General features: G+C 42.5%; 1 protein-coding gene across 1 annotated transcript in view; it reads left to right on the top strand.

Annotated features, from left to right (window-relative positions):
* Window positions 1-712: 712 nt before the first annotated feature.
* Window positions 713-17,581, top strand: part of LOC147013209 (uncharacterized) — a 101,541-nt gene continuing 84,672 nt past the window's right edge. The window contains exon 1 of the mRNA XM_085854846.1: window positions 713-1,055. Within this exon, the coding sequence (XP_085710972.1) occupies window positions 841-1,055 (215 nt within the window). The 5' untranslated portion in view covers window positions 713-840. The remainder of the gene's footprint in view (window positions 1,056-17,581) is intronic.

Below are 17,581 nucleotides of genomic sequence, written 5' to 3'. Positions count from 1 at the left end.
CACACACACACACACACACACACACACACACACACACACACACACACACACACACACACACACCTCCTCTATTTACAGTAGATACCTAAAGGTAACTGTGATAGGGAATTTACTTTCCCAGAAATTTGAATTATTATCTACCTGGAGAAGCCTGGTGTTGGCTTTGTGGTTCAGGTGCTTCGTGGTTAGGGTGGTGGCCTTGGGCTCTTAGGGTCCTGAGTTCAAGCCCCATCAGCTGCTGAATTAACACCAGGTGGGGTTTACTCAGCCTGTCATCCTTCCGAAGTTGGTGAAATGAGTACCAGTGTGCTGGTAAGAGGGGCACAGCAACAGTGGTGCCCCCATACTTGGAAGCAGTGGCGATGCACCATTGATCATAGCTAGTTGAAAGCATGAAATCATGCCAGCACAAGAAGTGGAAGTATTCAAAAAATCAAAAACTTCCTGTATTGCACATTTCCAACTTCCCACAAATGTTTAATGTTGCATAACACCAGAAAAGTGAAAAGAACCCAAACTCGTGCACAGTATTGTATGTGTATAAATGGTGTGAGTGGAGGGAGTGTCTCGAGGTGGTGGGGCGTGTCCCTCAGGACACGCGTGGGGTGTGGACACAACCGAGGAGAACGAGGGTGAGAGAGAAGAGAGAAGAGAAGAGAAGAGGTGTGCATTCGGGCAGCAGAGAGAGAGAGAGAGAGAGAGAGAGAGAGAGAGAGAGAGAGAGAGAGAGAGTCAGAGAGAGAGAGAGAGAGAGAGAGAGAGAGAGAGATAGAGTGAGAGGGAGAGAGAGACAGAGACAGAGACAGAGACAGAGACAAACACGTGAGATGGACATAAACAATGTATAAACAAGTTGGAAACCCAACAAACAGGAGAGGGAGTCTTTCCTCGAGCAAGTTGAGCATCATGTGGAGACGATCGAGTCGGAGACGTCAAGGTCTCTCTGACAAGGAGAGTGAGTGGACTGATTCTCCAGACCTTTCGAGTCACAAGCTCGAGAGGTCAATCTTGAGACCCCTTGTGCGGACCCCCATGGACGAAAATGGCAAGGACAGGTGAGTTGGGCATGAGTGGTGTTGAACCGGCAAAAGAGGGTGAGGGACAGCTACAATATGGAAGTGTTGTTTCAGTGAGCAAGGTGAGAACCTTCACTGCTCTGAGTGATGGGATAGGGAAGGTTTAGATAAAGACAACAACCTCAATGAGTCCTTGGGATGAGTTAATAACACATTTGTGAACACGTTGTGACCACTCTTAACGTTTTATGTTCTGGAATTTCTGAGACTGCAGTTAAAGGTTCATGCTAATCGGTTAGGGTCAGAGTTATATCATATGAGGTTTCAGGTCAGAGTTATATCATATGAGGTTTCAGGTCAGAGTTATATCATATGAGGTTTCAGTTTATTTCCATTTTCCATACTCTGTACAAACGAAGTAAAAATAAATAATAATTTACAGATGTGTGACACAGAGCACAGGGGAATTTCCAAAAATCTAAAGCTTGTCATGAAATACTTTAAACAACACACTATCAACTACCAGATAAGAACCATGAGCAAATGATTATGAGTAAATTACACATGATGGGTAGAGCCCAGGTGGAGGATAATCGAACATTATAAAAGGAGCCATATCTGTCTGTCTGTCTGTCTGTCGTGTTATAACTTGAGAATGGAATCTTCGGATTTCATTGAAACCAATGACGGTGGATTCAGATAATTCCCAGGAAGGTTTGTGAGGCAAATGCAAAAATTTATACGAATAAATGTCAATGTGCGTGTCAGTGTTTCTCCTCCATAACTACAAAACCATGAAACCCATCAGCCTGAGTCTTTGCATGCATACTAAGAGAACTCCAAGGAAGTGCATGAGTGAAAATTGGGTTATGAGTTAATTAAAACACCTTTTTAAAGATAATTAACGGCCTTATTTAATTATGTCCTTTATCAGGCGCATCCTTGGACACCCTCAGACAAATCACCCGCCCTCAGTTGGGGATCCTAATTCACCATTTTGTTCGGCCTATTCAAACATGCCTCAATTTGGAAACACCATCTACTCTCACAGAAAAATTAAAGTATATAATCGAAATATAATGTCGGATTTGAGAATGAGATTTGGTGGACAATATAAGTGCCAAAATCTGGACCGAAATCCGAAGATTTTAACAAATTAATGATTTTTTTTTCGAACTAAGTGTATTTGTTTCAGCAAAGCATTAAACTTAACTTTTTTCTATGGTTCGGACAATTATATTGAGTGAAGAAAAGATTAAGGAATGTGCAGAAAGTGTAACTTCATTGGGCGCAACGCCGTGCTTCATATCTGCTTTTGCTCTCCGTGACCGAACAGTCCACAGGAGTCCTGTTTTTGGGAATTACCAACGTAGTTTAGTCTTTCCGTTTTGGACAATCTGCTTACATTACAAAATATTAATATAAATATCCTATTACAGTTCCACAAATATATTAAGAGTCGGTAGTTTCTGCAAATGAAGAGAAACTTTGTGATTTGTTTTCATTGCAAAATATTAATATTAATATGCGAATAAATATGAACAGTCAGTAGTTTCTGCAAGCGAAGAGGTACGTAGGCAGCACACACGGACGTGATGCAAATGGGTACAAATGAGTGTGTGGGGTGTTTCTCCCCTCACACTGCCTCCCCTTTCCCTCCCCTCACATTGTCTCCCCTTTCCCACCCCTCACACTGCCTCCCCTTTCCCTCCCCTCACACTGCCTCCCCTTTCCCTCCCCTCACATTGTCTCCCCTTTCCCTCCCCTCACATTGTCTCCCCTTTCCCTCCCTTCACATTGTCTCCCCTTTCCCTCCCCTCACATTGTCTTCCCATTCCCTCCCCTCACACTGCGTTCCCATTCCCTCCCCTCACACTGCGTTCCCATTCCCTCCCCTCACATTGTCTCCCCTTTCCCTCCCCTCACACTGCGTTCCCATTCCCTCCCCTCACTCTGCCTCCCCATCTATCACCTCACGCCGCCTCCCCTTCCATCCCCTCGTGCTGCCTCCCCTTCCATCACCTCGTGCTGTCTCCCCTCACATCCCCTCGCTCTGCCTCCCCATCTATCACCTCACGCCGCCTCCCCTTCCATCCCCTCGTGCTGCCTCCCCTTCCATCACCTCGTGCTGTCTCCCCTCACATCCCCTCGCACTGCCTTCCCTTCCCTCTCCTCATGTTATTCTTCTCCCAAACCCCCTCTTCCACCAGACAACTCTCTGGAGACCAAGGAGAGAAAGGGGGTCAAAGAATGTGCAACTTGGCCAAATGAAAGCTTTTTTTTTTTTTAAACAGCAGTCGGAACTGCTGCTCAGATCAATTCAATTTTTATAAAAGAATGAATCGCCAGATCATGGCAGGATAGCCGAGAAGTAAGCATGCTCGCTCTAAGCTGGCTCGCCTGGGTTTGAATCCCGACTCAGCTGTTAACTGTCATCCTGGTGTTTCACAGGCAGGGTGATTAATCAATGTGTGTGCCTCCTCTTGGATGGACTTCAGCTGGGCATCACATCTGCCAGAATCCCCTCTCCTCTCCCCCTTCCCCTCGCTCCACACTCCCTCTCTTACCCCACCCCTATCTCGCTCTCTCTTTCTCTCTCCAACCACTATCCCTATCCCTCTCTCTCTCTCCCACCACTATCTCTCTCTCTCTCTCTCTCTCTCTCTCTCTCTCTCTCTCTCTCTCTCTCTCTCTCTCTCTCTCTCTCTCTCTCTCTCTCTCTCTCTCACCCCTCTCTCCCTTCCATCGCTCCTCCCTCCCTCCTCTATCCTTCTCCCTTCTCTCTTCCTCTTTTTTGTTTTTCGTATACACTGTCGAGGCTCATATGAGAGCTAACACACAGAACGTACAAGGAGAGCAGGAGACAAGAGGGGCGGGAGTGGGAAGGATAAATTACAGTGTGGAACAGAGACATGAGGAGATCTGTGGTTTGTCAGTGGCAACATGTATGGAAAGATCTGTCAGGTTTGAGCGAAGGCCCTGGATGTTTGAGGTCCACACTATTAAAGAAAAGGGAGGGGAGGGGAGGGGGGAAGGTAAGGAGAGTTGTTGAAAGAGTGTGAGGGGTTACAGAAGAGCTTGGGGAGAGGGCTGGATGAGGAGGAGAAAAGGCTCAGTGGTGATGGACGAGAGAGTGGGGGGCAAGAGAGGGGGCAGAAGGCAGTTCAGGATTTGAGGAGGTGGAGTGATGAGATGGAGGTGAGAGGGCAGGGGAAGGAGGCAGCTTTGTGGATGTGAGGACGGGTTGTTGGATTTGCTAGTAAATAAATAACGTACAGTTTGTGAGTATGGGTACATGGGCACATGGTGAAACTGCAAACGCCAACTTGCTATGCTGGTTATTCTTGCACTGAGGGCATGATCTCCCAGGAATCCTTTTTTTTGTTTGTTCTTGCACCATCGATTAGAAGACTGGTATTCTTGTCAGTGAAGCGACAGGTCTTTTATGATAGTAACAATAATAACTACAAAAAATCTCAAAACACAAAGCCCATCCGCATCTGCTTTGTACTCAAACTAAACTTGATGAAAATAACAGTTAAAGAAAAAAAAAAAAAAGGAAGAAGAAAATGTACATTTTTTTAATTAGTGATTTAAAAAAAATTCCGTGAACAAACTTTAGTACATCACGAGTGATGAATGTTGTGGTCAAGTTTCATCAAAATGATGTGTGTAGTTTCGGAGAAGACAGCAAATACATATTTTGGAGCAGTGTAGGTGGTCAAACCCCCCCCCCCCCGTTGACTCCCTTAATAAGCGCAGATTTTGATGTGGTCGATACACCTTCGTTAGGCATCAGATATGAAGTTTGTGGCTAAGTTACATCAAAATCGTGTGTTTGGTTCAAGCAATAATGACTGGTGTTTACGGAGTGACTGACTCACTTACTCACTCACCGACGGACACTGCTCGATCACATAAGGTCGCCAGACTAAAATCTATGTGAGCTAAAAATTAAAGCTTTTGACCTTTCAGTAGTCACATCGCTGTCCAAAGACAAGACATTTTGTTTGTTCTTGCCTGCACAGGTTTGTTAAACTTGGCCCCAGGGGACAATCCTCTGTATTAAATATAGTGAAAGTGATGAATTACTCAACAAGAAAAAAAGCAATCAGAGATTTCAGACCCTTGCCAGGACTTTTTTTGAGTGGTGTATTTTTTTATGTTTGAGGGTAAATCCAATATGGCTGCCAAACCATGTGTCTGATCAAGTTGAAATTTAAAACATGTATTACCTATCTCTACTCGATCATAAATGTGGAGTTGCACATTGATTGATTAAGCGGTTCCAGGTTATTTAATATTTTCTTCAATCCAATATTGCTGCCAAACCATGTGACCTATCAATTATTCCTCAACAAACTTGTACAACCATGGCTTAGGGAACACTTGTGTGAAGTTTCCCCTTGATTTGTCCAGCCATTCTGGATAAGATTTTTTAAGGTTTTAGGGTAAATCCAATATGGCTGCCAAACCATGTGACCAATTACATCATATGTGTGAATTTTTTCTTCCTTATGGACAGGCGGTCATACGTGTAAAGTTACGCCTCGATCTGTTCAGCCACTTCAGGGAAGGTTTTTGAAGGTTTAAAAAAAAACAAAAAAACAATATGGCTGCCGAATCACATGACCGATGATATTTTTTTTGAATACGATTTTTTTTTCCTGTGGACCATTTTCTCCTAAAATGACCCTCAACAATTTCCATACTGATTGGATGTGGCGTTCTTCATATGTAATTGTGACGTCATAATGAGGGCACCTATGATGTTATTTTAAAAATCACTTATTCCGCATGAGGAGTACTTGCCAAATGCCAAGATTCAATTTTTTCCTTGGTGCGGTTTCAGAGATACAGAGGTCCAAAGTTTTTCCATGCTTCCAATATGGCTGCCACACCACGCGACCTATGATGTGATAATTATCATAAAAGCATTTTACGTGCATAGTCGCACAAATGGTGAAAATTTCCTCTCAATCCGACAAGCAGTTGTGGAGAAAAACACGAAAGTTCTGTGCGGAAAAACAAACAGACAGACAAACAGAAAACAGACAAACAAACAAACAAACAAGAAGAAGACATCGTGCAGAACACGACACTTGCAAAATCCAGAAAAACAAATTTGACCTCAAAAATAATTGCTGGTTGAATTTGACCTCAATGACCAAATGTGCAACTCTTCAAATTTCAAGTGAATTGGATGAAAATTGACAATTTTAGAAATACTGCCGATGTTGACCTTTTGGCCGATGTAGACTTCCAAAATAATTAGTCGTTGAAATCAGTGACCTGAAATATATATCCTCTTAAAATTTAAAGTCAATCAGATGTAAAATGAGGACTTTAGAAATCTCATCTAAGTTGTTGACCTTTTGACCTCAAAAACAATAGGCTTCTTCCTTATGACAAACTCTACCATGTGGTAAAGTTTCGTGAAGACCGGTTAAAGATTGTGACCAGTAGGCGATAGGTGACCTGTAGACCTGTAGGTGACCTGTAGACCTGTAGACAAACAGACGAGCAGACACGTACAAACAGACAAAATAACAAAACCAATATACTTGAATAAATCTTCGATTTTGCAAGTAGCAAACAGACAAACAAACGGACCCAAATGCAATACCCTCTCCTTTGGCGAGGGTAACAACAATAAAAAACCCCTTTTGTCTTTCATGTAGAACTCACTTTTTATCAAAATTGTGAAGGTTTAATCAAAAGGCTTTAAAAACCCAAAAATACCCCAGGAGGTTTTCTGGGCACAGCATTGCTTCAGGGTTGCAGGTGCTTCATTTGAGAAAATGTTAACCCATGTGTCCAATGTGCAAGCGGTTGCTTGTGGACGTTAAAGACCCTTTGGTACCCTTTGAAAGCATTAGCTATTGCTTACCAATCCTCTGCCCAAATTCCATAGATTTCCTCAAAAGACTATGTTGTCAACTAATTTTATTCATTCGTTTGACGTCATTTGAGAGAACAGATGAATTTTTTTTTTGAGACAAGTACACAAATGCAAGTAAAAGATATCAATAACTTGCATATAATGAATGTTCCATCACACCATATATAATGTGTCTATTATCAATAATAAAAAAAAACTTTTTCACCTTCCCCATCTCATCACCACTTTACATAAACATCCCCATCTCATCACCACTTAATGTAAACATCCCCCATCACATCACTACTTCATGTAAACATTCTCCATCTCATCACTACTTCATATAAACATCCCCATCTCATCACCACTTTACATAAACATCCCCATCTCATCACCACTTTACATAAACATCCCCATCTCATCACCACTTAATGTAAACATCCCCCATCACATCACTACTTCATGTAAACATTCCCCATCTCATCACTACTTCATGTAAACGTCCCCCATCTCATCACTACTTCATGTAAACATCCCCCATCTCATCATTACTTCATGTAAACATCCCCCATCTCATCACAACTTCATGTAAACACCCCCCATCCCATCACTGCTTTATATAAACCTTGTACATCCTGTCACTGCTTTGGATAAATATTCCCATGTGTGTTTACCCTTTCAAGAACACAACTCAACAGAACAGCAGGAATTCTGTGGCATTTTAGCAAACGTTGCCTTGGTAACTTTTCATTGTGCATTTATGTTGTAAATCCCTCTTCAAAATCACTGAATGTGAAGCTTCCTTTTATTCCTTGATTGCTGTGCATGTTTAACTTGCTGTGAATCTGCAGGGTGGAACTGCAGGGCTGGGTGTGAGGAGGAGAAAGGGAGGGGAAAGGGAGGGGGGCTTCATCAGCCCTTTTCTGACCGAGTTTTGCGATATACCTGTGACTTAAAAACACTGACTGTGTCGGGGTTGCCCCTGAGCTCCCATGCCAATACACCAAGATTACAAAGACATGGCGTCCAATGAGGACGAACAGTGAAAACATGAACTATTCTGGATGTCTCGTCATAACATAAGGCAAGTGTTGTTACCTGAGCAGAAATATTAACAAGAGTTCAGATGTTTTGTTTTTTTTGAAGCTGCGACCCCAGAATATCTATTTGCTCCACGGGCCTGGTCTACAATAGCTTTAATACTTTTAAATATTATTTATCAACATTTGGCATTCAATTTCAATATATATCTCTCTATATCTCTCCCTCTATATTTCTCTCCCTCCCTCTCCCTCCCTCCCCCTCCCTCTCCCTCCCTCTCTCTCCCTCTCTCCGTCTCTGTTCTATGCATGGCCATATCTGTTAGGTTACAAACTCAGGGTACAAATACAACTTTGTGTGAGGAGTAACATCGGCTATGAGGTCGTGGCTTCAGGTGGGGGTGTGGGGGGGGGGCGGGGCGTAAGTTCTCTATGTAAATATGTACCGTGAAGCACCACCTGATGGCAGGAGCAGAGCATATTACAATTTCCAAAATTCCTTTGGCTACAAAGTGTCACTTATTCACGTTTCTTTTCCTGTGCAACGCTGGGTAAATCTGCTAATGGTGAAATATAAATAGACATATAGAAAAGGAGTATACAAATGAGAAATCCATTTCTACAAAGATTACAGTGGATTCAAAAAATGTCCTCATGTCAAGTGGATTCAAATGCCATCTCATGTTGAATGGATTCACATCTCCTCTCAAATTGTTCTTAAACCACACCTGTTATTCTCCACTGTCCTTGTTTTGCGTTGTACACATATAATAGTTCCATTACCTAAATTGTACCTTCAGTGAGACACCCTAAAACATGGGGACATTGTCCAACTGCCATGTACCTTGCCCTTTAACAATTCAACACAACCATGCTTTGTGCAGCGACTTGAATAAATCATTTGAAATTTTTTCTCTGTTCGCAAGGCTTGACATTCAAATTGCCTGGTTTCTATTTATTTGCTTTCCATACACGATGGGATCAAATTTGTGTAACTCATGAATAATGGGCACATTTCCATGCAATTTGGAGAGAGAGAATGTTCAGCTTTCCTGCAGTTGATTGACATTTGGTCATTGTACTTGGTAGCAGGACAACATATAGAAAGAGAGAGAGAGAGATATATATATATATATATATATATATATATATATATATATATATATATATATATATATATATATAGAAAGAGAGAGAGAGAGATATATATATATATATATATATATATATATATAGAAAGAGAGAGAGAGAGATATATATATAGAAAGAGAGAGAGAGATATATATAGAAAGAGAGAGAGAGATATATATAGAAAGAGAGAGATATATATAGAAAGAGATAGAGATAGAGATAGAGATAGAGATAGAGATAGAGATAGAGATAGAGATAGAGATAGAGATAGAGATAGAGATAGAGATAGAGATAGAGATAGAGATAGAGATAGAGATAGAGATAGAGATAGAGATAGAGATAGAGATAGAGATAGAGATAGAGATAGAGATAGAGATAGAGAGAGAGAGAGAGAGAGAGAGAGAGAGAGAGAGAGAGAGAGAGAGAGAGAGAGAGAGAGAGAGAGAGAGAGAGAGAGAGAGAGATTTGCCTTTTCTTGCTATCGATAGGTTGTATAAATGCAAGTTTCATGATTGTGTCTGAACGGGGTAAACATTGTAACCACAGTACATATAATGCTGGATGATACCTCATTTAAGAGATATTGGATCCGGACAGTGCATGCGGTGGTCTAAAAATAACGATATTCACGGAATTTCTAGTTGTGTGCATTTCTGTGAGTAGGTTGGCACATGGATGGTGTATAGGTTCAGAGTCGCTGGTTCGCACACCAAAATATTATAACCACAAATTATTCAGTTAATTCCGTCAATGTATAATTACCTTTCCATCAATTTATTTCACTGAGAGACCTTAGTAGTCTTACCAGTTAGTCACTATTATGTTGTCAAAGGACATTCACAGCAAACTTAAAACTCCCGAAATATTCCACTCTCCACTGGGAACAAATTCCCTTTCAACAGCCTGGTGGTGGAACCGGGTTTAATCTGCAAGTCTAATCATAAATTTGTTTGCATTCTTAGACACCAGACGAAGGCAAACAAATAAATTTGACCTTTTGTCTTTTTTGTCTTTTACGTCAAGTTCAGACACAACTTAACTATTTCCTTGAACAAGTAGTCTTTCTGAGTTGTTATGTAACCCAACTCCAAGCATGACATCATCTGTTATAATACAATTGGTCTCTATGGAAACAGTAACTGGAGAGGTTGTGGTTTTCTTTTAAGGTTGGAAATGTTGAAATATCAAATACAATGTGTTATGGCAATTGTGCAATGTGAAAATTATAAAATCACCACCTCTTGGAGATATTAATTTGCATTCCAGGGACAATGAATAAAATGTTTTTATGAAACAATATAGTCCAGAGGGTATACCTCCCCAGTGGCCATAGTACAGAGAGTGGATAGTAAAGAGGGTGGGGCTTACCTCCCACCATAGCCATAGTACAGAGCGTGGTGCCTGCCTCTCCGCTTGGCCATAGTGCAGAGAGTGGAGGGCATGTCTCCTCGGCTATAGTACAGGTAGTGTAATGTCGACAAATACAACTTTTCTCCCTCCTCCCTCCCCTATACACCCGTTCATTTATCATAATTTTTGTAACATGACATGCAACTTGAGAAAATTCTAGTTGGGCCCAGGTTTGCTGACATTGTTGTCACATACATTTGTGTTACCATTACATGTACACAATGATGTGTCTGCATGTCTCGTAATCTCTCAGTGGATCTATTGTTGTTGAAATGGGAACAAGGTTTTTTTTTCTTCACACATCAATTGTCAAAGTCAACTTCAGTTGATGGAGGTGTTATTTACTCCTTTAAAATGAATTATATAGTTGATATCTGTGGAACACAAATTGCCTTCTTCGCACTTTCAAAACCCTTCCGTTTAGTCATACTTGGACATGTTCTATAGGGTGATGTACAAGGGTGATGTAACTTTTAAGACTGTTTCAGTAGTGTTAAACCTCGGGGTTTTTTTGGATGTGTTTATTAAAACTTGGATGTGTATATTAAAACTGAAGAGTGAACTTCAACACTGCACAGGGTATCGTGTTCTATGAACTCTAGTTTCCACTGGAAAGAGTATCTATGGTGACTTATTTGTTATCCCATGTGCAGGAAATGATACTCTATGTCATCCTTCTCGCACAGTAGCATAAGAGATAGGAATTGCATCCACATACCTCGATATTACTTCACAAAAGCTCCCAGATGGAGCGGATATCGACGAGTACATATGAAACGAGAAGGGCATTCAGTAGAGTGCATACCTCCACCACTCAATGCTTGATCCAGTAGAACATATTGGGCCCAATATATATATATATATATATATATATATATATATATATATATATATATATATATAATGCTATATGTCGTTTTTAGCCCTAATCTCTGAATGGTGAAAAATCACTTTAAAAATAAATAAATAAATAAATAAATAATGGTATCCGGATCTGGATTTTCACCAAAATCGAATCAACTTGTCCTCGTCACATCCAACATGTCCACCAAGTTTCGTCCGAATCCGTCCTCAACTGTTTGAGATATCTGGTACACAAACAGACAAACAGACAGACAGGGGTGAAAACATAACCTCCTTCCACCTTACATGGCAGAGATGATAAATTTCCATTAAAAATGAAGGCACCTGCAGATGCAGGGAAGTCTTCCATCATGGCAAACGTAAACCTGAACTTACCACGGCCTACATTGCCTTGGCTGCAACTCAGTGGAGCACTGCTCTACCTTACGGGTTGGTACCTCCGCTTCCACCTGTTTCTCCTGAAAGCTGTGGAATCTCCTAGAAAGAAGCAAAAACGTTGGACCTGCTGCTCATTCAATTGCACACGAGTTAATGGCCTCCCGTTTTTACCGGCTCCTTGGGTCTTGCTTCCTCTTGTCTGTCCTCCATCTCACACATGTTTTTTCCAGCACACCCACCTGGTCAAACTCCAAAAATAAAGGGTTAATTCTCACCTCCACTCCTTCTGATTGTGGGATCTACTTCCTTGGTCTCTTTAACCCCAGTCTTCTCTCCAAGACTCTTCAAGTTGGTAGTGCCGTACATAAGAAAACCTCGTCATCCTCCATTCATACCTGTGATCTTTCCTTTCATCGTGGCACCTCTTCACCCTCACACTGCTTGTTCCAGATATTTTTCCTTTCCGAGTCTCGATCTCCTCTTCCTGTTCATTCATCCCACCACCCCACTGTCAACACGTTGCCTCCAACCTTTTGTCACCTCGAAGTTTTACATCCGATCATTTCAGCATGCTTAACTGACACTGCATTGATACTGCAGTGTAGTTTGTTGCTACTCGGAATGACAGGATGTGCGTACATTTGTCGACTTGGTAAAATGTCTCAAACCAGTCTTTTTGTGCTCTCGACCAAGCATTACAGTCATTACATAAACAGGGGGCATACAAAATGATGTAACACATGGTCTGTTGCATCTTCGTCTACCTTAAGTACAGTTGGCCAGCGAATGGATTGAAATTGAAAGCAATAGAAGGTGTATACAGAAATGGATTTGAATGAAGACATTGAATGTAATTGCAAAAGGCATTGGGTTGATGTAGTGTGGCGTGTGCTAATTCAATAGGATAATATCTACATGGTTGTTGCCTTATATGAGTTGTCCCATTTCGTCATATGATTGCCGAGTCGAGCAGGATATCCGAGAGGTAAGCGCACTCCCCTCCAAGTTGTCTCATTTGAGCTTGAATCCAGACCTGGCTCTAAACCCCCTATTCTCGACCCTAATGTTTCACAGGAAGGGTGAGGCTATCATTAGTTGGTGGATGTTGAAGATCCCACGGTGTCTTTTGCGAAGAGTTGGCGAGTTGTCACCGCATCATGAACGGATTCAAAATTCCTGCTCTAACCTTCAGGGGGCACTGCATCAGCGGCACAGCTGTGCCCCCAAGCAAATGACGCGACCGCAGCCATGTGGCTACATGTTAAAGAATAAGATGAAGATGATTCCTCCAGGAGCCAAGATATGAAATATTTTAAATCAAATAGAAGACCAAGAAGGAACCTGACGAAGTAAAGAGCAAAGATGGAGTCATCAGGAGGAACCTGGATAGGATTCGGGGTTTCAGCCGCCACTCCACTACCCTCAAACCCATCTAGGAGCAGCCAAGTGAGCCTTGCAGAAAACTTTCTGCAAGAATTCACTTCTCCATAGACAGAAAGATAACGAAAGAGGGAAATAGGAGGGTAGAAGAAGATTGTGACAAAAAGAAAAAAATAGAAAGAAGTATGAAAGGAACAAAGAACAGATGTCGGGAAGAACCCAAATAGATAGAATTCAGTAGTTACTCCTCAGGCTCAAACACAGCGACATGTACAAGGTACCGGAGATCCGTGTCGGCTCGAAATAGAGCTGATGCTGGTGTTTTTCAGATTCTCCCCGAGGAGGGGGGGGGGGAAATGCAGGGAATTGGATAATGTGTTCCGAACCTCGTACTCGTAGATCCAGCAAAGCAGTTGATGGTCACATTCACTTCCCTCGGCAAGCTAAGGCAGATTGGATTAATTTAGTTGGCCTCCAAGATACCACTGGAAGCTTTGCATACAATCTGTTGGATCTGAAGGTGTCATCCTCAAAATTGCAAGGACAAATTGTACAGACTCTGCTTGTGGGACTCTTTCCACAGATTGATTTATTTATTTATACATATGGAGCCTGTGGCTCAGTGTGACCACTCCTCATTTTCATAAATGTCAAGGTGAGCCAATGAAAAAAGCCAAGAATTCACAAGGTTTCGGAAAAGCGATGATAATAGAAAACCTATCCGCCAAGAAAATCAAGACGCCAAGGTGAACAACGAATAGCCAAAATCTTGTGAAAAGCCAAGGAGTGGTCACACTGCTGTGGCTGCTTGGCGACTTGGCTGCATCATTTTTTGTGGGTGCAGCTGGGCTGCTGATGTAGTGCCCCCCCCCGTTTCTAGTAAGCTGGTACTCATTTTGCCGACCTCGGAAGGATGACAGGCTCTGTCAACCCACCTGGTTCAACAGAAGGACAGGGACTTGAACTTCAGACTCTAAGATCTTAAGCCAGCCACCTTAACCATGAAGCCAACTGCAAGCCCTTTTCCTCTGATGAGACTCGATTTGTGGTGAAATGTCTGTGGTTATGAATCAAAATGATTCAAACACAATGAACCACCATTCTGCCTCCAGCACATTCTCAAGCACAGCATTTCCTCCTGCAAACCAGCTTTGCAGAATTATATAAACAAAACAACAAAAAAACAGTTCAACTTTGCAACAATTATACTGTAGGTTACACCTGGTTGCAGGTAAGAATTTGTCATTAGTCCGTGTCGAGCACTATTGTTGGAGTTATTTGCTTTGTGTTTCAATGTTCAATGCACCGCAGACATGGTATTAATGTGATGTGGAAGCTTGAGGGTAAAATGGTGATGAGTATCTTTCCCATTGACTTGTATGTTCTTGTATTCCTCATACCTGCACGTCACGTCCACTTCCACTGTTCCCATAATTATGACGTCATTGGTAACGTGGTGTGGCAGCAATGTTGGAAAAAAGGAAAAAACTGGACCTTTTATCTCTAAAACCGCTCCATGGAAAAAACTGAAACTTGGAACATGTAAAGTATTCCCCATTGGAAACGAGTGTGATTTTTCTTGATGATGTCACAGGTGGCTTCATGCTGACATCATAATTACAAACATCAAACACTTTATCCGATCAGTATGAAAAATTTTGAGGGTCATCTGGAGCTAAATTGTATGGGGGGAAAAAAATTGATGACGTCATCGGTCACGTGGTTTGGCAGCCATATTGTATTTAATATAAAAACCTGCAAAAATCTTCTTTTCCGTAAACGGCTGAACAGATCGAGGTGAAACTTTACAGGTATGATCACCGATCCACGAGGAACAAAAAGTTCGCCTCTGACGTCATAGGTCACATGGTTTGGCAGTTATGATTTTTTTTTTTTGATGAATAAACCTTTAAAAACCTTATTCCCCAGAATGGATTGACAGATCGAGGGGAAACTTCACCCACATGTTTCCTAAGCCTTGGATACCAGGGCGTTCATGAATAATTAATACGTCACATGGTCTGGCAGCCATATTGGATTGAACATTCTTGTAGTCATGAGGAATATACGTTTTAAATTTCAATCTGATCGGACACATAAGCAGGCATCACTTCTCCAGGCCATGGAGGAGGCCCGTCAAGACATCACTGCATATGCATGTCAGGGTGGCTCCGCCATGCAAGGCACCTTTTGCCGACATGTATGGCCAGAGAAAACATTCTCTGTGATGGTGATGAAAACACTTGGCCGAACAGAAATCAGAGGCTGGATGTTGAATACTTGTAAAATCCTTTTTTTTTTCTTCAAAAGGATTGTTTTCATTGTAATTTTAGCAAATTGTGATGTTATGCACACGTTTTCAGTGATATCTGGGGCTATGTACACTGATAAAAAGACATACACTTATAGGTAACATGTATGGTCACATTACACAATGTCCAAGAATCGAAGAGGAGCAAACAGGCAGAAATGGTATGAATAAATAATTAATGAAAGGGTTAAACATTCCGATGTTTATATTTGGCATTTATTGTACCCTTATAAGCCTGGTGTTGGCTTCGTGGTTAGGGTGGTGGCTTGGGATCCCAGGGTCCTGAGTTCAAGCCCCGTTGGCTGCTGAATTAACACGAGGGGGTTGACTCAGCCTGTCATCCTTCTGAGGTCGGCGAAATGAGTGCCAGTGTACTGGTCCCGGTGTATGCCCCGGTTAGAATAGGTGTACCATATCCCTGTGTGTCGTAAGAGGCAACCAGGGTTGGCGTCAGGAAGGGCATCCAGCCATAAAACATTGCCTCAAGAAAAAGCCAAACCCTTGCACAGCAGGGAAAAATGGCTGTAAAAACGGTAATTTTTTTTATTTTTATTGTACCCTTATGAAATGGTTGATAATGTGAGCTTTTCATTTGATGACAAATGTATCATTTTGATGGGAATATTTGATTTTGAGATTTGACACCATTATTGCATTTTGCAAAGTTTTGCAAACCACAAGACTGTTTTAAATCTGTTACCTGTTTTGGTAATGTCGGATATTGTTTCAGGAAATGTGTTTAGGAAATCGAGGAAAACTATTATAACAGTGATGTCAAAGAGAGACCTCAGTAATGTTCAAATGGTAACCCATACAAAGCAGGACCCTCATAACCAAATATAAAGTATTCACGACGGCCGTAATGTATTGTGCATGTATGTACATATATATATATATATATATATATATATATATATATATATATATATATATATATATATATATATATATATAGTTGTAGTATTCCCGCCCGCCTGGCGTACGAACGACCGCGTTTCACCAATAGCAGCCGGTTCGCCCACCGAACGGACAATCCAGTCGTGACTTTCTGCAATGGTGTCAGAAACCAGTCACGGATGGGTTTACAATCCCACCACAACCTTGTCCCTACCCTACCCGCGTCCGATCCGATCCGATATACAGGGTCCGATCGCCAAATTTTCGATTTACCTAATGATTCGCGCAGGTAGGTTACCGAGAGGTTGTACCTCACCGGGACCGCTTGGAAACAAGCCGCTTAAGCAGCTCGCTTCCTTTTGGGATAACCGAGCGGGGTGATATCGTGTAGTCCCGTTGGACCCGATCACTTCACCGGCTACTTAAAAGCCAACTAATATTCCGCAATACAAGATGGCATTTCAATGGGGGCATGGACGCGACGAACAGGTTTACATTTAAACCAGCACATTTATTTACTCTACGTATGCAGGAACAATCATGCAATCATTCAAAAACACCAACATGCACGTACACAGAACAAGCAATGGATGCGGCACGGCACGTGGGCAAGACAAGGCGCTACAACCGTCTATAAGTAATTATTAATGTACAGTCAGTTACACAGTGTTACTTACGGGACTCGGCGCCACAACATTCATTCGAAAGAAAAGCAGGAAAAAGACCCCATCAAAGTCAATGGGGTCAGACTGGACCTCTTGGGTCTTTATGGCGTGGGATTTGGCAAACCGAACGAGTCCCACGAGACCGTTGCAGGTTACCTGCATCCTCGTGGTGTCTGGCTTGGGCGACCCGCGACGTCCCGTCCCCACAGCAGCTCGCGTAGCCGCGGTCGAGCTCGGGCCTAACGTGTGGCAGGCGAGCTCTCTCCGGCTCTCTCCACACGAACGCGCTTAGGCGACCCGCGATGCTCCTTCCCCATGGCAGCTAGCGTAGCCGCGGTCGAGCTCAGGCCTTGCCAAGCGGCCGAGTGATTCGGTCTCAGTCGGCAACTCGTTTGAGAGGAACGAACGGGTCTTTGCTCTCTTAGAGTTGATGCTCTGTAAGAACCCGTCCGTCCCTCAGTGATGCTCGAACTGCGCCGAAGCCCGATCACCTCGGACCGCCTGTCGCTGACTGGTGAGCTCTCTCCGGCTCTCTCCACACGAACGCGCGGTTCAGCGCGACACAGCAGGTAAGGCCGCGCCTCCAGCTCGCATCTCCTTGGCGACAC

Source organism: Eptatretus burgeri, chromosome 14 (assembly GCF_056783735.1).
Source record: "Eptatretus burgeri isolate ZD-2024b chromosome 14, Ebu_testis_v1, whole genome shotgun sequence".
Lineage (NCBI taxonomy): Eukaryota > Metazoa > Chordata > Myxini > Myxiniformes > Myxinidae > Eptatretus > Eptatretus burgeri.
Note: the sequence above shows the minus strand (reverse complement) of the source record. Positions and strands in the feature narration are given on the sequence as shown.